At 37.7% G+C, this 26,211-nt stretch overlaps 2 protein-coding genes across 26 annotated transcripts in view; one reads left to right on the forward strand and one right to left on the reverse strand.

Moving 5' to 3' along the window:
- ATG14 (autophagy related 14) overlaps positions 1–26,211 on the forward strand; it is a 457,705-nt gene that overhangs the window by 194,522 nt on the left and 236,972 nt on the right. The window lies entirely within an intron of this gene.
- KTN1 (kinectin 1) overlaps positions 1–26,211 on the reverse strand; it is a 160,787-nt gene that overhangs the window by 106,933 nt on the left and 27,643 nt on the right. For 24 of the 25 annotated variants that reach the window (XM_050798224.1, XM_050798216.1, XM_050798214.1 and 21 more), the window contains exons 2-8: positions 21,406–21,958; positions 17,279–17,416; positions 15,790–15,960; positions 14,614–14,744; positions 5,605–5,721; positions 3,553–3,693; positions 347–453 (exon numbers count right to left, since the gene is read on the reverse strand). In XM_050798224.1, the coding sequence (XP_050654181.1) occupies positions 347–453; positions 3,553–3,693; positions 5,605–5,721; positions 14,614–14,744; positions 15,790–15,960; positions 17,279–17,416; positions 21,406–21,928 (1,328 nt within the window). In that variant the 5' untranslated portion in view covers positions 21,929–21,958. The remainder of the gene's footprint in view (positions 1–346; positions 454–3,552; positions 3,694–5,604; positions 5,722–14,613; positions 14,745–15,789; positions 15,961–17,278; positions 17,417–21,405; positions 21,959–26,211) is intronic. The other variant, XM_050798211.1, reaches the window with a different exon arrangement.

Raw genomic sequence — 26,211 nt, forward strand, 5'->3', positions numbered from 1 at the left:
CCCTGACCAGCACGGAGAAATCCCGTCTCTACTAAAAATACAAAAAAATCAGCCGGGTGTGGTGGCACATGCCTGTAATCCCAGCTGCTCGGGAGGCTGAGGCAGGAGAATTGCTTGAACCCAGGAGGTGGAGGTTGCGGTGAGCCAGAGATCGCGCCATTGTACTCCAGCCTGGGCATCAAGAGCGAAACTCCGTCTCAAAAAAAAAAAAAAAAAAGTAACTCATTTTAGAAACAAATGTAAAAAAAAAAAAGTCTAACCAATTACTATCAAACACTATAAATATTTTGATGATTCAAGAAAATACTCTGCCATTCAATTAAAAATAAGGTATTTGGAAACATACTTGCTTTCCAGTTGATTTGTAGTGTTGCTGACAGCATCTCTCAGTATGCCATTTTCCTGCTTCAAGTGAGCTATCTCTGCCTCCATCTGCTCACGAACTTGCTGAAACTAAAATTTTACATATATAAAACTTAGAAAACAAAGACTGTCAAAGCTAACTTTCAAAATAAACTTTATTAAAATGAGAATGTAAAAAGCATCAATAGAATGAAGTTTGAACCCTTCTTCTCAAATAAACATGAACAAATTTAAAAGAAATATACTGTTAGTGATGACTGCAAATTAAATACAAACTCTCACCACATTCAAGAATACAAGTAGATGCTAGCTGCTATCATATTTGACATACAAGATAAACATGCTTAGAGATGATGTTTCAGAACTAAGTATGATTTAGGACTTCTTTCCTATCAAATAGATTCATACAGAATTAAGCTTGTCCTGATCCTATGTCAATTGTATGTTAGCAATATTCTTAAAGTCTTTAGTAAGCCAAAGTTTAAAAACTGAAAATATGTTTGGTATACTTCATATTAAGTTACAAATTGAGCCATAATCATATAGATAACACAAAAACCTGCTTGCTAAAATATTCTGACCTCTAATTGTTTTTCCAAGTTTTTACATTATAAAATACATATAACATAAAACATACCATTCTAACCATTTTCAAGTATACAGTTCACTGGTATTAAATATATCCATAATGCTGTGTAATCATGACCACCATTCATCTCCATAACTCTCTTCATTGTGTAAAACAAAACTCTGCACCTTTTAAGAAATAACTCCCATTTCTTTCCCTGAAACCCCTGGCGACCACCACTCTTAACTTTCTTCTTCTAATTTTAAAATTTTGGATTAAAGAATCTAAAGACAAAGCACACTGACTCTTACATTCTCATAAGAACATGTTTTTATATGAAATAATCTTATTAATAATTCTTTCAAAAGAAATTGTTGCTTATTAAGAGAAATTAAGGTATATGTTTCTATTTTTCACAGAAGTTATCATATGGAATCTGTATCCTGACCTCTGTAAGTAATCAAGTAAAACAGGATGAATCACTTAAATACCTTTCACCTTCAACAAAAGATGCTGCTACAAGTATTTGACTAATTTTCAAATTAACAGGAATTAGGAACTAAGAAGAAAAGATCACTTGAGGCTAGAAAAATTAGTTCTTCAATAACTCAAATTGCTGGGGGATGAGAAGATGAAGGAATGGGTTAAACAAATGCTAAAAGCAGTGGATAAGGCAAAAACACAAAAACAGCATCATTCACTTCTTTTTTGCTATTAGTGGCATTTCAGAGGAAAATAGTGGGACTCTGAAAGCAGCGAAGAATATTTTTAAATTTTTAGCAGACTAGCGATATTATCAAAGCAATATTTTACAAAAAAAAAAATTTTGGTACCAAATGCAAGACAGAATGAAAATGACAAACCTATTAATATGAGCTGTAATTATTCTAGTATGTAATAATAAACTAAAGACACGTCTAAGAATTGAATGCAAGAGTAACTAGAAATAAAGTGGTTTGGAGTTTTTTGTTTTTTGAGACAGGGTCTCACCCTGTCACCCAGGCTGGAGTGCAAATGTGTGATCACGGCTCACTGCAACCTCAACCTCCCAGGCTCAAGCCTCCCACCTCAGCCTCCTGAGTAATTGGGACCATGAGCATGCCACCATGCCTGGCTAACTTTTTAATTTTTTTGTAGAATGGGGTCCCACTATTTTGCCCAGGCTATTCTCAAATTCCTGGGTTCAAGTGATCCTCTACCTCAGCTGGGATTAGAGACATGAGCCACGGCACCTGGCCACAGAAATAAAATGTCTTTAAGATTTCAGAGCAAATTGTAGACTAAGCGAGACAGAGAGAAGTCACAGGATTCAAGCATAAAGATAACAATGCCTCAAAATATAAAAACCATGATTGGCCTGGGGGGGAAAAAAAAAAATCAAACTGATCAATAGGTGAGAGTTTTAGACACATATTAAATCTGAGGTAATGACAGACCTTCCAAATTGAAGGATCAGCCAGCAGATGGAAGTAACAATTTCAAAAAGTCACTGGTCAAGAAAGTTAAATTAAGGAAAGTATTACATGACCCCTAAGCAAGCAGACCCAAGCCATATTCTTCAATAGCCTCTTTAGCAGTAATAAAGATATTTCAATCTTTTTAAAAATAAGAAAAAAAAATGCACTGGTCTAGTCCTAACTAGGATCATGAAAATGGAAAATATATACAAGAGACAGACTGTAAAAACTGAGCCTTCTGACAGAAGATGAGTGAAACGGTAGGAAGTAACAACAGACAAAATCACTCAGGCCAAAACCTTAGAAGTCATTCTTCACTATCACCTCTCCCCTCCACACTAACACCAAGCCCTATCTAACTCACTCTTTGTATACTCAAACTCATTCTCTCATTGTCAACATCTAATTTCAGGCCCTTGTTCTTTGACTTGAATTCTAGCAAAGTCTTCCAACCATCCTTTGCTCCACTCTCCCCACTGCTACCAAGGTAAAAATTTAAAATAGCAGTGTAATTCCAGCGACTGCTGTGTTGCTTAAACTCCTTCCCTGGCTCCCCAGTCTTCAGGTATACAAGGCCCTTTTAAGATGGGGCCTCTATCTACTTCTCAATATCCCTTCTTCATTCCAGCTCTGATTCCCAAATACCACAACTCTTACTGTATTTCTCACAGAGCAGTTACTCCAGACAATCTGTACTGGTAGCACGTGGATTGCACTAATTAAAAAGCTCAATCCTGGGTCCCAGAATATACCCACTGAACTATCATCTCCAGAGATGGACTAAGAAATCACACCAAGTAACTCTTATCCTCAGTGCCCATTTCTTTACTCTCTTACTTGATAATGCCTAATTGTTTTAAAAGATTGAACACAGTCTTATCACTTCTAAAAAGTCTTCCCTATCAAATCCTTCTCTTCCCTACCTCCCATCACCATTGCTCTAAAGTAGCCAATACTTATCTTTATCATCATATTGATCTGCATCCAGCCTCCCTACCTCATCCCCACCTAGAAAAGTTGTTTTACTTAGGACAGAGAGTGAATTTCACTAGCCACTGTATGTTGATAGCCCAGCAAAGGGCCTTGCACATACTAGTCACTTAAAAGTTTGCTAATTAAATGAATGCAAACATTTCATCTTGTTTTCAAAGAATGAAAATATACCTTCATCTGCATCTGTTGAGTCTCTTGATAACTGACATGTATTTTGTTTTGAAATACATTATGTTCCTTTTCTAATGTTCCAATCCGATCTTTCATCCTTGCTATAACCACATTGCTTCTTTCTTTCTCTGACATCATTTCCTAAAAGAATATCCCAGAAATTTAAAAACTTGTTATTTAATAAGTATCATAAGCCTGCAACAATGATAAACAATGATGTTATGTAACATCAGTAAAATAATCACGAATGATAAAACATTAAGTACTTGCTTTAAAAAAGCTAGGTCAAAAGATTTCAAAAACAGTCTTCTGCATCTCATCTGCTCTTCACACCAATTCCCTTCATAATCACTTTGCCACTGTTTTACTACTAATTCAAATGCATTTTCTAGTTTATTATAAGTTAAAGACTATGAACCTAAAATAAATCCTACATTCTAACTTGATTACACGAAAGAACATTTTAAAGCACAATAGTTCCTTCTCTATCATTCCCAGGTACATTCTCTTTCAGGGAAAAAAGGCCTAGAAGGAAATAAAAGTCTCTTTCCTAAGGGAAGAAATAGGGATAAGATGTCTACAGTAGAGTCAAAGTTTCAAACAAGGGAAAGTAAAAATCAGAAAGCAGTTTTATCATCTTCCTAAGTCAAATCTTTTTTTTTTTTTTTTTTTTTTTTTTTTCTGAGACGGAGTCCGGCTCCATTGCCCAGGCTGGAGTGCAGTGGCGCAATCTCAGCTCACTACAAGCTCCCGCTCCCAGGTTCAAACCATTCTCCTGCCTCAGCCTCCCAAGTAGCTGAGACTACAGGCGCCCGCCGCCATGCCCGGCTAATTTTTTTTGTATTTTTAGTAGAGACGGGGTTTCACCGTGTTAGCCAGGATGGTCTTGATCTCCTGACCTCGTGATCTGCCCGCCTCAGCCTCCTAAAGTGTTGGGATTACAGGCGTGAGCCACCGCAACTGGCCCCTAAGTCAAATCTTAAATGAGGGATTTCATTTTGTTTTGCTGGTACTATGAGCTCCTAGAACAAATATTAATTATCGAAGTACATGAAAGCCAAGCAATTTTAAAATCAGCTGCAGGTATGATTAGGACTAATCATGTCCCTGCTCTAAAGCAACTTTTCGACAAAATTTGAGATATTACATAATTTATGTTTGCCTGAGTTTGTTCATTCATCTTCACAAATTGTTATACTCCTGTATGACATACTTAGAAGTATATACATCGTAAGTACACAGCTCAATGAATTATCAAATTAGTTATCCTAATTTTTTTAAATATAGTCATATAGTCACATAAAACTGTAAGTTTCTAATTTTATTAACAACTTTAATCTTGCCAACTTTTTCCATTGACTTTTTTTATTTACTTCAAATTCACATAAAGGATTTATATTCAAACAAGGTCATTCATTCTTACAATGTCATCAAGTGGCTAGGTGAACGACTAGTAAATAAACATCATGTACTCTACTGCATTTAATCCCTAGAAAGAGAAACAAGCACTTCAGGAATAATGAAACCATATTTTCTATAGTTTCAATTCCGTTCTCTCAGTTTCATGATGTTTTAAAGATTGGCTTTTCCAGTATTTTTTACTATTAAACTCTGAGAGTAATATTTCTGAGATTTGAAGAACTAGACAAAAAATTATACTTATCACAAGAAGCTCCATAAATAAATTACTTATGTTAAGAGTTTCACATTTATTCCATTAATCAGACTTAAACAAGATCACACCAAATTTTGTGTTTCTATAAAGAACAGATCTAGGTCAGATCCAATTAAAACAAATTCCCATGCTTCTGTACAGAATGCTTTTGTTATTCTGAAGTTAGGATATCTGCAAGTACTCTTATTTTAAATAATTCAACTATAGGTTATAATATCACGAAAGAGAGAGACGGCTCTATCTACTCTCCCAAAACTCTAAAAGAAAGTTACTTTAGTTGGATATAAATTATAAATAATTAAACTACTGACAATAGATAATTTCTAAAATCTTTCTGATTTGCGAAGTATATCCCTCATACATAAGAATGTCTTCACCTGGGTTAACTGCTTACACCGATCCTTTGTAGCAGCAGCATCTTCCTTCACAGCAGCAAGTAACTTGTCCTTTTCTTGAAGCTGATGTACGAGCGTAGTCAATTCTCCCTTACTTGACTGCAATTGAGAAAGCAACGCAGAATTAGTAATAGTTACCAAGGGCTAATAAAAAGTACGAAAATGGGGCTGGGCGCCGTGGCTCACGCCTATAATCCCAGCACCTTGGGAGGCCGAGGCGTGCGGATCACAAGGTCAGGAAATCGAGACCATCCTGGCTAACACAGTGAAACCCCGTCTCTACTAAAAATACAAAAAAAAAAAAAATGAGCCGGGCATGGTGGCAGGCGCCTATAGTCCCAGCTACTCAGGAAGCTGAGGCAGGAGAATGGCGTGAACCCGGGGGGCGGAGCTTGCAGTGAGCCGAGATCGTGCCACTGCACTCCAGCCTGGGCAACAGAGCGAGACTCCGTCTCAAAAAGAAAAAAAAAAGTATGAAAATGAAATGTGGCACCTATACACCATGGAATACTATGCAGCCATATAAAAGGGTAAGTTCATGTCCTTTGCAGGGACATGGATGAAGCTCGAAACCATCACTCAGCAAATGAACACCAGAACAGAAAACCAAACACTGCATGTTCTCACTCATAAGTGGGAGTTGAACAATGGGAACACATGGACACAGAAAGGGGAACATGGACACAGGAAGGGGAACATGCCTGTCAGCGGGTGGGAGGATAGGGGAGGGATAGCATTAGGAGAAACACCTAATGTAGATGACGGGCTGAGGGGTGCAGCAAACCACCATGGCATGTGTATACCTAGGTAACAAACCTGCACGTTCTGCACATGTATCCCAGAACTTAAAGTATAAGAAAAATAAAATAAAAAATAAAAGGTGCTAAGATTTAAGAAATTATGAAAATAAAGTATCTAACATTAAGTGTTCCTGGGTCAATGCAGAGTTCTGTATTACATAAAAAGTAAAATAACTGCCAAATACTGATCAGTGAAATATTCAGAAAAATCTCTTTAAAGTTGTATATTCTGAAATTTCTAACTAGATACATATCAATCAAAAAACAGATTTTTACAAAGAATTATGGGAATTCTAGTTTTAAACTCAGAGTCAAGACAGTAATTTCCTCCTTCTCCTACCAGATCGAAAGAGACAATGTGAAACCAAAATGTAAGCTGCTATGAATGAAACAGTAACCTATAATCTCAAAGCATCTGAGGAAAGATCACCAAATACAGTAAAAATCAAAATCAGATGCTCCACGACCCCATCAGAATACACCCATGGCTATAGAGGTGCCATAAATGTGTAGTTCTCTGAAATTAACAGGCACATCCTGAAAGGTAAAACCAGCAATCCCCAATTTGACATGGGAAACAACAAACAAGTGCAAAGATTGAAACTTTCTCAGAAGGTCTCAAGAAGGAAAAAAAAAAGTCACAGATAAAATCACACATCTCAAGCAGGAAAAAAATCACTCAAAGGGAGCAACTAGCCAGTGAGGCAGTCAAAAGATTCTCTAGAGGGAGGCCCTAAGTCTCTTATCTGAAAAGCAGCGAAGGCTAAAAAAACTCATTTTACATACACAGTCCCCAAGGAGAACACCAGTCAGCCTTGACCCTTTAGTAATACCAAGCCTTAGCACAAAGATGATCCAAGAAAAACACCCCTCATTGGAAGAACAGTAGTAAATAAAATAGAATAAAACAAAACAGGATCTATACTAGATATCAAAAAAATGAAAATAAGAAAAACACAAATAACAAGTGAAGAAAAATCACCAGAAAAAGGTTATCAAACAGCAGATAAAAATTGTGATTAAAAATCTAATATAGGAATCATCTCTGGAAAATAAAAGAGCTCAGAGAAAAGATAACACAAAATGAGATGAAATGTGAGCTGGCAAAACTAAAGTGGAAGCAAAAGCAACACCATCCCAGAAATATACTATAGTTAGAAACAGCAAACAGAAAAGCACATGCCGCCGTAAACACAGTAAGGGCCATAGAGTACATGGTAGAGAGAAGTAAATAAAAAGGAGAAATAAAGTTTTCTTTGGTAATGTGTTAGGTTTTTTTTGTTGTTAAAGATATGAAAGATAATGAAGGTAGCCAGAGGAGAGCCCACATGTATTTAACTGATCTCCATTATTTTACTTATTTCAAGAACATTATATATAACTTCCCAGTAATAAAAGCTGACTTGAATCTAATGATTAAAAAGACATACTGTATCCAAGGTAAGTTTAACAGAGCAGTCAACATCAAGCCATATTATAGTACAATTACTGAATGCCAAAGAAACTGAATCCCTTGATGTGTGTAGAGTCAGTCAGACACTGAAAAAAATCCAGTAAATAATAAAAATGTGATTGATTATTCAAAGAATGTTTTATTGTGAGAGTGCAGTTTAACAAAAATATACGAAAAGGGTGCAAAATGCAGGCTGGCTTCAGACCTCTACCCAGCAATATGAATAAAGAGAACAGTGAAACAACAAATGCATAAAATGTTTCAAGGAAAGAAAATGAAACTCTGGAATGTTATACCCTACCAAACTATTATTTAAGTATAAATACAACAAAAGCATGTTAACTTGCCAAAATTTGGAAAATTTCTTGAAGAAATCCCAGGAAAAGCAACTTCAGCTAACCAAGAGATGAATAAAGAAGCTATGACAAAAATACTAATATTGAGATCTGGACCTACCATTAAACTATAAAATTAAAACTAAAACATGAAAACAGAAGAGATGTTAAATATTACAAGTATCTGACAAACAGAAAAACTATTATTAACAAAAGTTGAGAGGGGTAGAAGAAAGCAGCTAGGGGAAAAAAATTTAAGTGGTATAACAGTAGTTCCTCCTGCTACGCAGCATGAGGCCCAAATTGTTAATAATTTAAAGTTTAAAATATAACTGAAGCAAGTATATTTAAACGTCAATAATAAAAAATTAATAATTAAACATTTTACTAATAATTATATTAATAGTTTATATTTTTCAGCATTTATTATATGCTAGGGACTCTAAGCACCTAACATGCACTATCATTTAATTCTCAAAACTTGATCACTCCCATTTTAGACACAGGAAAACTGAGGCATTAAAGCTAAGAAACTTACCTAAGGCCACAAAGCTGCAATTGGCAGAGTCCAGATTTGAATTCAGGAAGTCTGACTCCAGAGCTCAGGATCTTAAGTACACTCTCAAGTGCCTCATAACTCGAATACAAGGGCACGTGTGCACTCACACAACATAACATCTCTGCTCCAACCCTTCTAGCTTCTGCTCTGTTTTCCCCTTCCCACCTAAGCTTATTCATAGCGGACACTCGCTGTCACTTTTCCCATTCATTTGGTACTTATTTATAATCTTGTATTGCAATGAAACTGCTTTTACTAAGGATATCAAACTCATCTCTAAAGCATGTTACTGTTGATCATTCAAACTCAAAGTTTCTGTGATTCCACTATCTCCTGGTGTTCCTCCCACTTCACGTCTCTTCAGTATCTTTTGTGGTGATTTTCCTTGCCCTTTACTTGTTGGTGTTTCCTGGGGTTCATTCTTGAGCCTTCTATCACCTCTCACATCCTCCCTGATCTAATATACATCTACCATATGTACTGATGATAGTGGATTATCTTCCTCTATCACTCCCATTGTAGCCTTTCTTCTACTCCAGAGAAATATGTTTTTAATTGTAAAATGACTATATCCACTTAAATGGCACAAGGGACACCTAAAACAGCTTTCTGAAATTTCTCAATCCTCTACTCTCTACAAAGTGTTCACAAAAACCACACTCACCACAATCTATCCAGTTACTCAAGAGAGAAAACAAGCAGTCACCATGGACTCTTCTTTAGCCACTACATACAACTGCTCAGCAAATCCCTTAACTCTTCTATCCTATGCCAGTGCCCTGTATTTATCTTTCCCTTGCTCTAAAGTGGTCTTTATTCGGCACAAGGATTCAATTACCTCTGAGACTTTGAACAATCTGTGAAAAGGTCTGACCAACTCAGTTCTAAGGCAGGAAAAGGGAGAAATTAAACTTACCTAGTCTTACTCAGATACAAGAGACCTACAAAGGCAGAGTTCCTTCAGTAGAGAACAGAACCGCCCCATGAGAAACCAAAAACAAAAAGATTTTAATTTAAAACCAAATGGCTCCAAGGAAAAGGGGAAAAACATCAACAGTTTCAAAACACTTGCTCCATGCTATCTTTAACAGTTTCCAACTTCTTCCAAGGCCTGCCTAAAATAGACAAAGGGTAGTCTGATTTACCACCCAGACTCTAGAGTTCAAAGCTGTCTCAGACAATAAAATGATTACTCTTGCCCCCATAAGCTACCAGGAACATCTTTAATTAGAAGAGAGACACTTAAAGCAATTATTTTTAATCTTAAAAAGCATTAACTCTAAACAGCAATATAGTAACACAGTAACTTCAGCAAGGTTCTTCCCTGCTAGGAGCTGTTCTCAATCCCCACATATAACTAACAACTTTTTAAAGAAAAAATTAAACCATTGAAGGTTTGAAAGTAGTTGAAAGGTTATGGGAAAAGTAGTCACCCAATTACAATAAAATAAACCAAAGGACAAATTCTTTAATCAATATCAAGGCTAAGCACCATGGCTCACACCTGTAATCCTAGCACTTTGGGAGGCCAACGCAGGAGGACTGATTGAGCTCAGGAGCTTGAAACCAGCATGGGCAACACGGTGAAACTCCATCTCTACAAGAAATACAAAAACTAGCCAGGCATTGCTTGTGGTCCCAGCTACTCAGGAGACTGAGACGGGAGGATCGCTTGAGCCCAAGAGGTGAAGGTTGCGGTGAGCAGAGATCGCACCACTGCACTCCAGCCTGGATGACAGGGCCAGACCTCATCTCAAAAAAATAAAAATAAAAATAATCAAGAAAGTTCCTTGCAACAAAACACCTGTCTTCGTATTTAAAGTCACATTTATCGTATTTACTGATTACCTTTTTATTCTGGGCCATTGCTGGCATCACATGGAGACTATCTAATAAGCATGCTACATCGTAAAATTGCCACAGATTTGTAAAATGCACTGTCAATAGAAGTATGACAGACTTATAATGCTACAATAAATGCTATGGCAAAAACATCCAGACGGTTGTAAGAAAGAATAGAAGGACAAACAATTTAGACTGTGAATTCAGGTTAGCCTTATATGAGAAAATGACATTTAAGTGGAGACTTGAAGGAGGAATTGGGCATAGAAAGAAATTGGAGGGGAGGGTTTGGGAGGAAAGGGGAGACAGGACAGACAGAAGAAAAAAATCTGATATGAGAGAAGAATCAGAGAAGACTCCATATGGGTGAAATTTAGTGAAGAAATAAGAAAAAATGTCATTAGATGAGGCTGCAGAGACAGGCAGGACATAGACCTGTTAAGGAATCTGGATTTATGCTTTAACTGCAAAACAGAAAAACACCAAAGGGTTTTTAAAGCAGTAATATAACCTAATTTATCTCTTACAGGTCACTTTACAGTTATGTGGGGGAAAAAAACAAAATTAGAGGACTAAGAAGAAAAGCAGAAACATCAATTTGGAGACTACTGCAGGTAATCAGGTGAGAGGTAATGGTCTAGACTAGTCTAAGAAAAAATCAAACCACTGAAGGTTTGAAAGTAGTTGAAAGGTTATGGGAAAAGAGGTGTGCATGTGTGTGTTTTTAGAATAAAGACAGTTAAATGCACCATAGCATTTAAATGACAGTTAAATGCTAATATTGAATAGCAGACACCACATCACTTTATTTTACATAGGTAACCCTTGAAAACTTCACCTTTCCCAGTACGACATAGTACATATGATATTATAGTGAATATGACCCATAATATAGATGTTAACTGCATGGGGTTTTTATTTTACAATTTTTTTTAAAATCAGCCATAGCAGTGACTATGCCTTTCAAATTATTTCTTTTAGAAAAGTAAACACAACATACACACACCCCCACAACAACAGCCCTGAAGTTCTTTGAACGGTGTGATCTTCAGTCACAAAAACAGTTCATATATGCTATCCAGAAATCACCTGACTTTGACTTTAGCACTTCTGGTCAGAGCAAAGCACAGTCCAGTTTAGCCAAGGGCCAAATGACTTTAAAAGTAATATAAATCTGGCCAGGCGCGGTGGCTCACGCTTGTAATCCCAGCACTTTGGGAGGCCGAGGCGGGTGGATCACGAGGTCAGGAGATCACGACCATCCTGGCTAACACGGTGAAACCCCATCTCTACTAAAAATACAAAAATTAGCCAGGCATGGTGGTGCATGCCTGTAATGCCAGCTACTCTGGAGGCTGAGGCATGAGAATTGCTTGAACCCAGGAGGCGGAGGCTGCAGTGAGCCAAGATCACACCACTGCACTCCAGCCTGGGAGACAGAGAAAGACTGTCTCAAAAAAAAAAAAAAAGAAAGTAATATAAATCATCTTATTTTAAGCAATTGGCTCTGTCAAAGGATCAGATGACATCAGATGACATTTTAAATAAGTGAATTGATTAGTGTGAATATATGATATGGTTTGGCTGTGTACCCACCCAAATCTCATCTTGTATTGTAGCTCCCATAATTCCCACATGTTATGGGAGAGACTTGGTGGGAGATAATTGAATCATGAGGGCAGTTTCCCCCATACTGTTCTCCTGGTAGTGAATAAGTCTCACAAGATCTGAGGGTTTTAAAAGGGGAAATCCCTTTCATTTGGTTCTCATTCCCTCTTCCCTGCTGCCATGTAAGACATGCCTTTCACCTTCTGCCATGATTGTGAGGCCAGCCACATGAAACTGTGAGTCCATTAAACCTCTTTTTCTTTATAAATTACCAGTCTCAGGTATGTCTTTATCAGCAACGTGAAAATAGACTAATACAGTAAATTGGTACCAGGAGTGAGGAACTGCTGTAAAGATACCCAAAAACGTGGACGTGACTTTGGAACTGGGTAACAGGCAGAAGTTAGAACAGTTTGGAGGGCTCAGAAGAAGACGGGAAGATGTGGGAGTTTTGAACTTCCTAGAGACTTGCTCAGTAGCTTTGCTGATAATGACACAGGCAATGAAATCCAGGATGAGGTCATTTCAGATGGAGATGAGGAACATGTTGGGAACTGGAGTAAACGTGACTCTTGATATGTTTTAGCAAAAAGACTGGTGGCATTATGCACCTGTCCTAGAGATCTGAGGGAGACCTGAGGGAGATGATTTCGGGTCTCTGGTGGAAGAAATTTCTAAGAAGCAAACCATTCAAGAGGTGACTTGGGTGCTATTAATAGCATTCAGTTTTAAGAGGGAAAAAGAGAATAAAAGTTTGGAAAATTTGCAGCCTGATGATGCAATAGGAAAGAAAAACCCACTTTCTGAGGAGAAATTCAAGCCAGCACAGAAATTTGTGCCAGCGGCAGAAGTAATGAGGAACCAAATGTAAATCATCAAAACAATGGAGAAAATGTCTCCAGGGCATGTCAAAGACCTTTGCAGCAGGGCCCTCCTATCATGGGCTGGAGACCTAGGAATTAAAAATGGTTTCCTGGGCAGGGCCCAGGGCCCCCCTGCTGTATGTAGCCTAGGGACTTAGTGTCCTGCATCCCAGCCACTCTAGGCATGGATAAAAGAGACCAAAGTACAGCATGGGCCGTGGTTTCAGAGGGTGCAAGCCCCAAGCCTTAGCAGCTTCCACATAGTGTTGAGCCTGAGGGTGCACAGAAGTCAAAATTTGAGTTTTGGGAAATCTCTGCCTAGACTTCAGAGGATGTATGGAAACACCTGGATGTCCAGGCAGAAGTTTGCCACAGGGGCGGGGCCCTCATGGAGAACCTCTGCTAGGGTAGTGATGAAGGGAAATGTGAGGTTGAAACCTCCACACGAAGTCCCCACTGAAGCACTGCCTAGTGGAGATGTGAGAAGACGGCCACCATCCTCCAGATCCCAGAATGGTAGATCCACTGACAGCTTGTACCGTGAGCCTAGAAAAGCCACAGACTCTCAATGCCAGCCCATGAAAGCAACCTGAAGGGAGGCTGTACCCTGCAAAGCAACAGGGGCGGAGTTGCCCAAGACTATGGGAACCCACCTTTTGAATCAGTGTGACCTGGATGTGAGACATGGAGTCAAAGGAGATCATTTTCGAGCTTCAAGATTTGACTACCCCACTGGATTTCAGATTCGCATGGGGCCTGTCGCCCTTTTATTTTGGCCAATTTCTCCCATTTGGGTGACTGTATTTTCCCAATGCCTGTACCCCATTGTATCTAAGAGGTAACTAAGTTGCTTCTGATATTACAGGCTCATAGGCGGAAGGGACTTGCCTTGTCTCGGATAAGACTTTGGACTGTGGACTTCTGAATTAATGCTGAAATGAATTAACACTTTGGGGGACCAGTAGGAGAGCATGATTGGTTTTGAAATGTGACATGAGATTTGGGAGGGTCCAGAGAGGAATGTTATGGTTTGGCTGTGACCCCACCCAAATCTCATCCTGAATGGTAGCTCCCATAATTCCCATGTGTTGTGGGAGGGACCTGGTGGGAGATAACTGAATCATGGGGGCGATTTCCCCCATATTGTTCTCATGGTAGTAAATAAGCCTTACAAGGTCTGATGGTTTTATAAGAGGAAACCCCTTTCGCTTGGTTCTCATTCTCTCTTCCCTGCCACCACGTAAGACGTGCCTTTCACCTTCCACTATGATTGTTGAGGCCTCCCCAGCCACGCAGAACTGTGAGTCATTTAAACTTTTTCTTTATAAATTACCCAGTCTCAGGTATCTCTTTATCAGCGGCATGAAAATGGACTAATACAATATATGAAGTAATTTCTGAAGGCATTCCAGACTATATGTTCTGAGATGTTAAGGATGGGAGTAGATATTAATTGCTCTGGCTAAAGTCTTCTTTGGTGAACTTCTAATGACCGGTCACAAATATGCCCACAATCAAAAAACATGCTTACCTTCTTTAAAGCATCTTGTATCACACCAGACTTCTCCTTTAGCAGATCTACAACACAAAGAGCCTCATCTTCAGAAAACATCATAGTCTTCAAGGACAGAAGAAAATCTTTAAACTTCACTTCAGCATTTTCTTAATTTGAAAAAAAAAAAAAAAGAGTTGGCATTAAAAAAACACAAGTAGTAACTTCAGCAAAGGTAAGCATGAAGAATTCATGGCCCAGAAAGTCAATAACCAAAAGAAAACAGATATATACTTCAGGTCAAATAAAACAAATACTCCAGTCAATAGGAAAAAAAAAGGGTTTATCATCTATAATACGGAATAATTACATTAGCTAAAAGTTTGCTCAAATTGCAAAATACTAAAATGCCAATATACCCTCACTTTAAAAAAAATAATTTAGGTGTCCAGTATGTGCTAATATCTGCACTATTATATTAACAATAATCTCAATGAACTTTAATAATCCTTGCACACTGACAACCAACTGTGAAAAACAAAATAATCCTGAGATATATAAGCCAAATTCCACACATGAGAAAATAAGTTCTAAGATAATTATAAAAAGGAAACCTGATTCTATGAAGATCAAATATAGGCAAACCATCCTGACATTTTAAAAATCCATGCATCAAGCACCTCCTGACCCATCCACCCTTATTTTCCCAAGGTTCTCGTATTAGGCATTAACAACCTCTTCTTAAAAAGAAACTGCCACCCATCAGACTCAAAGGAGCCTAGGGTTTTTAATACTTCAGCTAAATTATAAGTTTTAAAAGGTAGTTGTGTACATATGTGGAAACAGGAGATATGTGGGAACTCTGAACTTTGCAATGAATTTTGCTGTGAACCTACTACTACTCTTAAAAGTCTATTTAAAAAAAAAAAAAACAGCTATGAATTAGCCAAGAAACCTCACAGGAGACAGTAGTAGCTGGAAAATAATCATCAGATAGCAAAATAGCTGTAGGACCTTTAATAAGTCAAATTCAAGTTCCAGATCTAAAAAACTGAGGAGGCTGGACTAAAAGACTACCAATAAATCTTCTATTATGAGGATTTGATTCTTTTGCAATGCATTGTTTCTATGAGAAAATGAAATATATGACTCCATCAGAACTCAGAAATGTGTTTTTATAGTACAACGAAGACTATAAATCCCATACATTATTACCTTTGTCAGTTTCAGTCTTCAGTTTTTTAGTCCCAGATTTCTGAATCCCTTCTACTTGGTCAGGTTTAAGCAAATCAATAACCTCTCTCTTATCCACCACAGGACTTGAGTCAGCATTATCCATCAAAGGAATATATGCAGTTGCATGAATAAGGGGTTCATCTACGAAGACTGCAATTTAAGTTCAACAAAATCGTAATTAGAATATTTACAAAACAGAGTAAATGACATGCAAGCATACTTTAATGATAAATGCAGTTATTTTGAAACCTCTAATAGTAGTTCAAATTGGTTTTAAATTCCTATTTCATCATTTAACAAGTCAAAACACTCATTCTAATGAAGCAGTACCAGCTCAATAGCCTTATTTTATAGTAAATCATTTAAGTTCTCTAAAAATGTATAGCGTATCTCCTCTAATGGTATCTAAAAACTTTTTACGCATCCTTAGGTCTCATTTAATTTTTGTTTTAATATAAGAATTATTTCCACTTAATTAGTGCTCAAGGAAAACTATTAGTTTTTATTTATGTTGGTACTGTACCAACTTATTGTAGTTGATAATTTTTAATCAAGTTCTTTGTACTTGCTAAGTGCAAAAATCACACTGTTCCTAGCAGACAGCTTCTCGTTTCTCAATAGTTATGCCTCTAATTTCTAGGCACATGTACACTTGCTAAAACTTCCAAAATAACATTAAAAGTGAAAGAAGGAAGCCTCTTTATTTTGTTCCTAATTGTAATGGGAAGAATTTAAAGAGTTTGAACATAAAGTCTAACGTCTGCTGGTTAGAGATACAAACTTCCACACCCAGATGAAAATCTCTTTTCTTTTCATTCCTACCTTTTAAAAAGAACTTTTGTACTTATATATGTCTCTTCTTTTATTTAAAATTAAAATTGTTTAACATTTAATTTTAACAAATATATTCAGGTAATATTTCTCTCATACCTAATTGATATGTAATAATTTTAAGTTGTTTAGTCTTCACAAATTTCACAGCCAAGCTTTCCCTGGAAAACTGTGAACAAATAAGATTGCTCCATCTCTTATCATTTGATGGCTGCTATATACACATGCGAGTTCTGTTTAGGAATTAATTAGAAATGTATGCTAATGCCAGATCTAGCTAATGTCCTTAAGCATAATCTTTAAATGATATTAAAAAGTACAAATATTTCAAGAATGTTTTTCTTTTATGGTCTGTATGCTATTTATTTTTTTCAAAACTGAGTTAAGAATATTTATAAATGCTTTGCCCTTTGTAAATGGTATATAAACTTTTTCACCTCACATGTACACTCTGCCCATCTGTCAAAGCACTACAAAGTCATAAGGCTAAAGATAATTTTAGACCTGCATTAGTATTATAGTTGTCATTAGCACACATTAAACTGGGAGCTAAAGAGTGTGTGAGATTTCCAGGGTCCTTGTGCTGGTGTACTTCTTTAGAATTAGCATTACAAAAATACATATCTAAACATCTCACCATTTTCTGTCTTTTGTTTCTTTGATGAAGCTTTCTTCTTCCCTGATCCACTTTCTTGTTTAGTCTCTTGGTGGAGGGGTAATGCTTCTTGCCTTTTTGATGGTACTATGAGAGTTTCCACCTTTTTATCCTGGTCATCTTTATTAAACACAAATGAAAAAAATAATTGCAGCAAACAATGAACATAACAGAAAAGATGCAATCATTGAGTAATTCCCAGAATGCTTTACCACTAAAAATTTAAAGTGTGACATATAACACTCTTACTAATAACTTATTCTAGCTTTCTTACTCCACTACACCAGCTCTTCAATGTACTTACTCCTCCTTTCCCATTCCTCAGCTATTTTCAACCCTACTGAGCCAATAGGCATGATCAAGTCTCTATCATCTAAAAAAAGAAACAGCAAGGTACAGTTGCTCACACCTGTAATCCCAGCACTTTGGGAGGCTGAGGCAGGCAGATCATCTGAACCCAGTAGTTCCAGACAAGCCTGGGCAACGTGGTGAAACCCAATCTCTATAAAACCCCATCTCTACGAAAAAAATAAAAAAATTAGCCAGGTGTGGTGGCACACACCTGTAGTTCTGGCTACTCTGGGGCTGAGGTGGGAAGACAGCTTAAGCCCCGGAGGTTGAAGCTGCAGTAAGCCAAGATCGCACTATTCACTCAAGCCTAAGCAACAGAGCAAGACCCTGTCAAAAGAAAAGAAAGAAAAGAAAAGAAAAGAAAAGAAAAGAAAAGAAAAGAAAAGAAAAGAAAAGAAAAGAAAAGAAAAGAAAAGAAAAAGAAAGAAAGAGAGAGAAAGAGAGAGACAGAAAGAGAAAGGAAAGAAAGAGGAAAAAGAAAAAGAAAAGGGAAGGAAAAGAAGGGAAGGAAGGAAGAGAAAATCCTTCCCCATCACCATAATTCCCAGCATCCCACATACATTTCCTTACATATTGACAAAGTACTCTTAGTTCCTTTTCTACCAATCATTCCTCAACTAATTGCAACCTGATTTTTATCTCTTTCATTCCATGAAAGGATTAACTCAGATCCCCCAGTGTCCCAAATGCCATATTCTACAAATACCCATTAATCCTTATTTGACTACTCTGGCATTTTATACTTCTGGTCTCTACCCCTTTCTTAAAATTCTCTCCTCTCTATTTTGTTCAGTAAAATATGGCAGTGACAAAAAGACAAATATTGTATAATTTCACTTATATGACATTCCCAGAGTAGTCAAATTCATAAAGACAGAAAGCAGAAGGGTAATTGTCGAGATATGCAGGAAGGTGGAGGGACAGGGGAAAACAGGGAGGCAGGTAGAATGGGGAATTAGTGTATAATGCGTACAGAGTTTCATTTAGAGAAGATGAAGAGTTCTGGACTTGGCTAGTGGTGATGATTATATGAGAATGTGAATGTACTTACCACCACACGACTATACACTTAAAAGTTGTTAAAATGGTAAATTTCATGCTATATGTAATTTGCCACAATAAAAATAAAATAAATTATCTCCTATCAGCTCCCATGATAATTCTCTTCTTACACTTGAAATATTCCTTTGCAGTATCCTTTGGGAACTGCTTCTACTGAATGCTGCTAGTTTTCAGGGTTGGGGCTTCAATTGAAATACTTTCCTTGGATAAGCTATCTACCCCCATGCCTTCTACTACCTTCCTGCTTAAGGCTTCTGAATCTACTTTTCTACACTTACATACCCTACTGCATCCTGAGTTGCTCTAGTAGATGGCCCCACAGGTACTGGAAACACAAACTGGGGGTGTTCTCTTCTCCATTCACATCTAGTCTCTCTCCAGTATTACCCATTTTAGTGCTACCAACCATCTGCCAAGCACAAGTTGGCAAACTTTTTCTGCGAAGGGCCAGGTCGTAAAAACTTTAGGCCTTATAGGCCATATGGACTCTGGTACAACTATTCAAGTCTGCTACTGCAGCATGAAAGCCAGTCATAAACATATTATGAATGAGTTAATGAATGTAGCTGCATGTAAAAACACTTTATAAATACTGAGACTTGACTTTTTTTACATTTTTACATTTCTCAAAATATTATTCTATTTCCCAACCATTTAAAATGTAAAAACTATTCTTGGTTCATGGGCATAAGAAAAGGAAGTGAGCTACATGTGGCTCACAGGTTGCAGTCTGCCAACCCCAACCTAACTTAGAACTTGGGAGATCAGCTTTAATCCTGTCTCCTCCTTTATCTGCCGCACTTCTATATAGTGAGGTTATTCGTGTCATTCTTACTTTGCATACTTCTCAACTTTGTTTCTTCTGTCACTACCATAGTTCAGGCCTACATCTTCATTTTAGAAAACTACAATAACCTCTTAACTAGTCTGTTGGCATCAAATACCGCCCCATGAAATCTGTTCTTGCTAGCTCTGCCAAAAAATCTTTCTACAACAGAAATATGACCATGTAACTAAACTGCTTGAAAATCTTCAACAATGGCTAACCTAAGAAGTCCTAGCTCCCTGGCACGGTATCCAAAACCCATCATGATCTAGCCACTGCCATCTTTTCAGCTCTGTTCCCTACCACTCTCTACACCTCACATTGTATGGTTCAACAATACACTGTACTCTTGCAGCTCTGTGCCTTTACATGATATCCTGCCAATGAGGAATGAGACTCCATTATCTGCTTGATGAAGCGATTCAATGCTCAGGCACTGCCTCCTCTGTAAAGCCTTTCCTCCAGCATAAGCAGTAGTTGCTTTAGCTTCTATATTTCCTCTATACTTTCTCTATCTCCTACATAAATCACTTTTTTTTTTTACTGGCTTACATGTCCTTTTTCCCAACTAAAACATGTAGTGTTTACCCTTACTATGTCTTGATCCTAGCTGACATGCAAATATTTAAAATCCAATATAACCAGGCCGAGCGTGGTGGCTCATGCCTGTAATTTCAGCACTTTGTGAGGCCAAGGCGGGTGGATCATTTGAGGTCAGGAGTTCGAGACCAGTCTGGCCAATTTTGTGAAACCCCATCTCTACTAAAAATGCAAAAATTAGCTGGGTGTGGTAGCACACGCCTGTAATTCCAGCTACTCGGGAGGCTGAGGCAGGAGAATCACTTGAACTTGGGCAGCAGAGGACACACTGAGCCAAGATCGCACCACTGCACTCCAGCCTGGGCGAGACCGTGAGACTCTGTCTCAAAAAAAAAAAAAAAAAAAAATCCAATATAACCTCCTACAAGTTAAGACACACAAACTACTTAATGGTACATACGAGTCCTTTCAAATAAAACAAACTGTTTACAGTTGCACACATCACCACGCCATTTCTCAAGGCTTTTCCACTGTACCTATCAACTCCCTTTCCCTGGAATCTCCCTCCCCCGCCACCCACCCAAAAAACCTAACTAGTACTTACCCAAACTTTAAAAATTTCTGGCATTACATGCTTTAAGTGGTCTACCTTAGAATTCCTACACTGGTTTAGACATATCTAGACCACTACACTAAATCTTTTATAATGACCTATTTGTGTCTACAGCTAACACACGACTACCTTGAAAATGCACTATTCATCTCCGTAGCCCTACTACCTAGCATAATGCCTAGCATAACAGATATATGATAAATGTTAGCAAAATGAAGCAATCAAAGGTGAGAAATGATATCTGATTTTAGTTTTCCACCTTTAATTCTTACCACATCATTTAGAAAGTGAAGTTCATAACTGCTGATATTTACAGGTCCTAAGTGGTTTTAGTAAAATAGTCAAAGTTGGATATTTATAAGATGTATGGGTTTGTTGGGTTTTTTTCTTTTAATTTCTTGTAGAGATGAGGTCTCTCTTTGTTGCCCAGGCTGGTCTAAAACACCTGGCCTCAAGGGGTCCTCCCACTTCAGCCTCCCAATGTGCTAGGATTACAGGCATGAGCCACTGCATCGGGCTCTGAAGTTTAAAGTGCTATTTTATGATCAATACTAACTTCTACCAGCAATTAATGTTAATGAAGCAAACACATAATGAAAAGAATAATCTCGGTTTCAAATTCAGTATTAAACTTCTGTGTATGTACCTAACAGAATATCTCAATTCCAAGCTCCAAATCATACAATAAAATTAAATAGATTAAATAGATTACAATACCGCTTCCATTTTTAGACTTCTTCTGCCCTGGTTTCTTCTTTGAGGCAGCTGCTTCAGAGGGAGGGGTGGGCTGTTTAGTAACTGGGACAGGTTCTACTTTTTTGCCAGGAATCTTTGATGCATCACTTTCTTTGATGACCTGCTCTTCAAGTACAGGCTTTTGTTTCTTTTCCTTCTTTTTTCTTTCCCTAACACTACTTGAAGTTTCAACCACATTCAATGGAACAGGTACAACTTGATCATCTTCTACTGCCAAAGCATCTGATAATTTAAAGTCTCGAGGTACACTCTCAGAATCAGATTCATGGAGGTTTCCATTCTGGATTTCTTTCTTTTTATTCTTTTTCTTTTCTGCTTTCTTTTTATCTGTTTTGGTAGGAATAAGCTTTTGTTCTCTTTTCTGTTTTGCAAGAACTTCATCATATAATGTTTCTTTCATGAAAAGCCAGAAGAAGAGGAAAATTACTGTAATAACTATTGAAGGAATAAGAACAATAAAATATGCTGACTCATAAAACTCCATGGTACTTTTGTCAATGTGATCCTATAAAACCTAAATAGGGAAGAAGGTAGGGACAAAAAAAAGAACCTGTCAGTCTCATAAAAATTAAAGTCAAAACTGCTGCTCTTTCAAGTGGCATTTCAAATCTAACCTGACCTATAAATCTAAACAGGTTAGTTCTTTAAATCACATTCTTGATTTGCCAATAATTCATACATACTATGAAAAATAAGACTAGTGGTAACTAGAAAGAGTAGAACACATCCTTCCATTTCTAAATCATGTGAAAATATCCTAATTGAAGAGAAAAATTTTAAATATTCATTACTTTCTTTTCCCCAAATATCCACTTTTGGTATTTTATTAGTAGTTAATTTTTTTTGTTTATTGTACAGTGTTGATAACTACATGTGAAAATAAAGAGGCACTATTACCAACTCAATGGACATTCATTAAAAGTGTCATATTCTGAAATGCACACACACACAAAAAGAGGTGGTTTATTTACAGATTAAGACCAGTCACAAACTGCTTGCATCTTTACACCAGTGACTATCAGCCTCATGATGCGGTGGGATCTATCAAGGATATAAAAATCTAATATAATCAAAATCCAAATGTTAGGATGTGGCATTTGGCATTAAAATAAATTACAGACCAGGCGCAGTGGCTCACGCCTGAATCCCACCACTTTGGGAGGCTGAGGCGGATGGATCACTCGAGCCTAAGGAGTTCCAGTCCACCCTGGGCAACATGGTGAAACCCTGTCTCTACAAAAAACAAAAAACAAAAAAAAAAACACACCAAGAAAATTAGCTGGGCATAGTTAAAACGAGCCTGTAGTCCCAGCTACTTGGAGGCTGAGGTGGGAGGATCACTTGAGCCTTGGAAGTCAAGGCTTCAGTGAGCTGTGACTCTGCCACTGCACTCCCGCCTGGGCAACAGAGCAAGGCCCTGTCCCAAAAAAATAAAGTAGTGAAATAAATTACAAGTTAGGAACTTATCTCAATTTTTTAAAGGCACCCCATACTGCACAAAACAAGTTATACAGCAAAAGCGAGGCTGCCATCAACATCCTACCTAAATTGCTAAATAAAAGGCTTTGCCTCATCAATAGGACATAGGCCCTACTTTTAGATTGACTCAGTAAGTACGGCGGCAGGGAGGAAAGATGTAACTTGACTATCAACATCTGCCTTGAATACAGATATTATATCACTTACGTGAACGGTAGTTTCCCCTAAAAGTAAATCTCAAAGTAAAAATGATTCTGATGTTGAGATTCTACATACTGATGCTCCTTATGAACATGCATAAGCCACATAAAAGTGACTTGTATTCTTATGTCATCTCAAGTGTGTTGTAGAAAAAGACAAGGTATATAATACAGATATAATTAAACATCAGGACATGTTTAGGATAAAGCAAATTAAAGTTAATTTCTGCACTTTTAATGTAAAAATAAACCTAAGAATGTTTAAAATTTTCAAATTATTGATTTGGAGAATCTTGATACATAATGATTAGATAAAGAAATTAATTCTACCTAAACAGGGGACTTACTCTAAGAATTATTTTACACCTAAGAAAACATCTGATTTTAAATTGGACAAATGTGAGTTTACTGAATATAAGACTTTGCCAGAACTATAACAACACGGGTTTGAACTGCACTGGTCCACTTACGCATGGATTTTTTTTTTTAACCAATTGTTACTGAAAATACGGTATTCACTGGACATGAAATCTAAGTATATGGAGGGCCAACTTTGTATACCTGGGTTCCACAGGGACTATTCCAAGACTTCGAGCATGCTTAGATTTAGATATATGCAGGGGTCCTGAAGCCAATCTCCCGCATATGCCAAGGAATGACTGTCGTTTGTTCCACAGACATGTTATTAATCTATATGACTGAAGTAACATTTCATACTTCCATAACCAATTTTTAAATAGGATTAGTTAAACCCTAGATTTACTAAGACAAAGTTTTAACACGTTAAGGGGGAAAAGGAATCATGTGCTAACAAAATACTAAAAGAAACTCCATACAGAATTGTTTCCCTGATAATTCAAATTAACATGAACTGTCCAGGTTTTAAAATTAGACATATTTTATTGTGCCTGCGTTAAGTGTGATTCGTCACCCAGGAATGCTTTTAAAGAGCCCAGAATTTTCTTTTCAAACATAACATCCACAGAATACACAGCCTATTCAACATAAGCTGGGAAGCCAAGGGAGAAAAAGCACAAAACAATGAGTTGGAATGCTTCAAATTTTTGTTTTGGTGAGGAAGAGGCGCTGAGGCACTTAGCAGCAATAACAGAAGCTGAAAAAAGGGGCAAAAGTCAAAAAGGCCTAATGAATAAGCTGCAGCCCTGTACAAACCTAGGTCTTAGGAAAGCAGAAATTATGATCAAGCACAGCAAATTCACCTGTATAGAAAGAAAAAGTAGCAAATGTTCAAGGAGAAGAGAGGCTACAAGACCACAAGAATTCTGAAACACCGATTCTTCAAACGTTTTAATGATTTTCTAGTTTCCTTTTCCAGGTCCCATATATAGGCCTGAAGGAATCAAGCTTTCTATCTCTGAATTTTCATGGGAGTCCCTCTTCACGCAATTCAATTCACCTTCACTTGAGCTCACGTGAGACTCACTATGCATTTAGAGGAACCTACATAGACACAAAGAGATTAAGAATCAAGAAAATGTTTGCTACAGCCATAAAAAGGAATGAGATCATGTCTTTTGCAGGGACATGGAAGAAGCTGGAAGCCATCATCCTCAGCAGACTAACACAGGAACAGAACACCAAACAATGCATGTTCACACTCATAAGTGGGAGTTGAACACTGAGAACATATGGACCCAGAGAGGGGAACAACACACACCAGGGCCTGTTGGGGGGTGGGGGTTGAGGGGAGGGAACTTAGAGGATGGGTCATAGGTGCAGCAAACCACCATGACATACATATACCTACGTAATAAACATGCACGTTCTCCACATATATCCTGCTTTTTTTTTTTTTAGAAGAATAAAAAAGAAGAAAATGTTTGCATTCCTTTAACCCAATAATCCCAATTCTTTATCCTTAGGAATTTATTTGCAAGAAAAAAAACATATAGAAAGATGTTCACGGCCGGGCGCGGTGGCTCAAGCCTGTAATCCCAGCACTTTGGGAGGCCGAGGCGGGCGGATCACGAGGTCAGGAGATCGAGACCATCCTGGCTAACATGGTGAAACCCCGTCTCTACTAAAAAATACAAAAAACTAGCCGGGCGAGGTGGCGGGCGCCTGTAGTCCCAGCTACTCGGGAGGCTGAGGCAGGAGAATGGCGTGAACCCGGGAGACGGAGCTTGCAGTGAGCTGAGATCCGGCCACTGCACTCCAGCCTGGGCGACAGAGCGAGACTCCGTCTCAAAAAAAAAAAAAAAAAAAAAAAAAGAAAGATGTTCACAGGCCAGGTGCGGTGGCTCACACCTGTAATCCCAGCACTTTGGGAGGCCAATGCGGGCGGATTACTTGAGGTCAGGAGTTTGAGACTAGCCTGATCAACATGGTGAAACCCCATCCTACTAAAAGTATAAAAATCAGCCGGGCGTGGTGGTACGCGCCTGTAATCCCAGCTACTCAGGAGGCTGACGCAAAAGAATCACCTGAACCCAGGAGGGAGAGGTTGCAGTGACAGTGAGCCAAGATCGCGCCACTGCACTCCAGCCTGGGCGACAGGGCAAGACTCTGTCTCCAAAAAAATTTAAAAAAGGTTCACGGCAACATTACATAAAAACTGAAAAAAGAAAACGTTCAACATCAGAATGTTTTCAACCAGCAAATATCAACTCAAAGTATAGGTATTAAACCATGAACCTAAAACTTCAATTCAATGCTGCTAAAAAGTCAAAATCATATGTATTTATATGATCGAAACATTTTATATGTGCAAGTTCAGTAACTAAGGAGTTGTGCCAAAATCATGGGTACAGTCTCATTTGCCTTAATACTCTAGTTTTAAACTTTGTTTATGAGAAACTCTTAAAATATTATTTTAAAAAGGCAAAACATGAGTGTCTATTGAATAAATACTACCATACCAATTAATATACCTCAGATTCACATTATACCCACGAGCATCAGAATTACACAAGGAGGAAAAAACAAGAGACAAATAGGAACTGAAAATGAAACAGGAAAATTCAGGGAAGAACAAACACAGAAAGATTTAAAAGCAGGGAGGCAAAATTGAAAAATAAAAGGAAAGAGGCTGAGAAAACGTTAATTTAGCTCTGGGTGATAAGAACCA

This window comes from Macaca thibetana, chromosome 7, assembly GCF_024542745.1.
Source record: "Macaca thibetana thibetana isolate TM-01 chromosome 7, ASM2454274v1, whole genome shotgun sequence".
Classification (NCBI taxonomy): Eukaryota; Metazoa; Chordata; class Mammalia; order Primates; family Cercopithecidae; genus Macaca; species Macaca thibetana.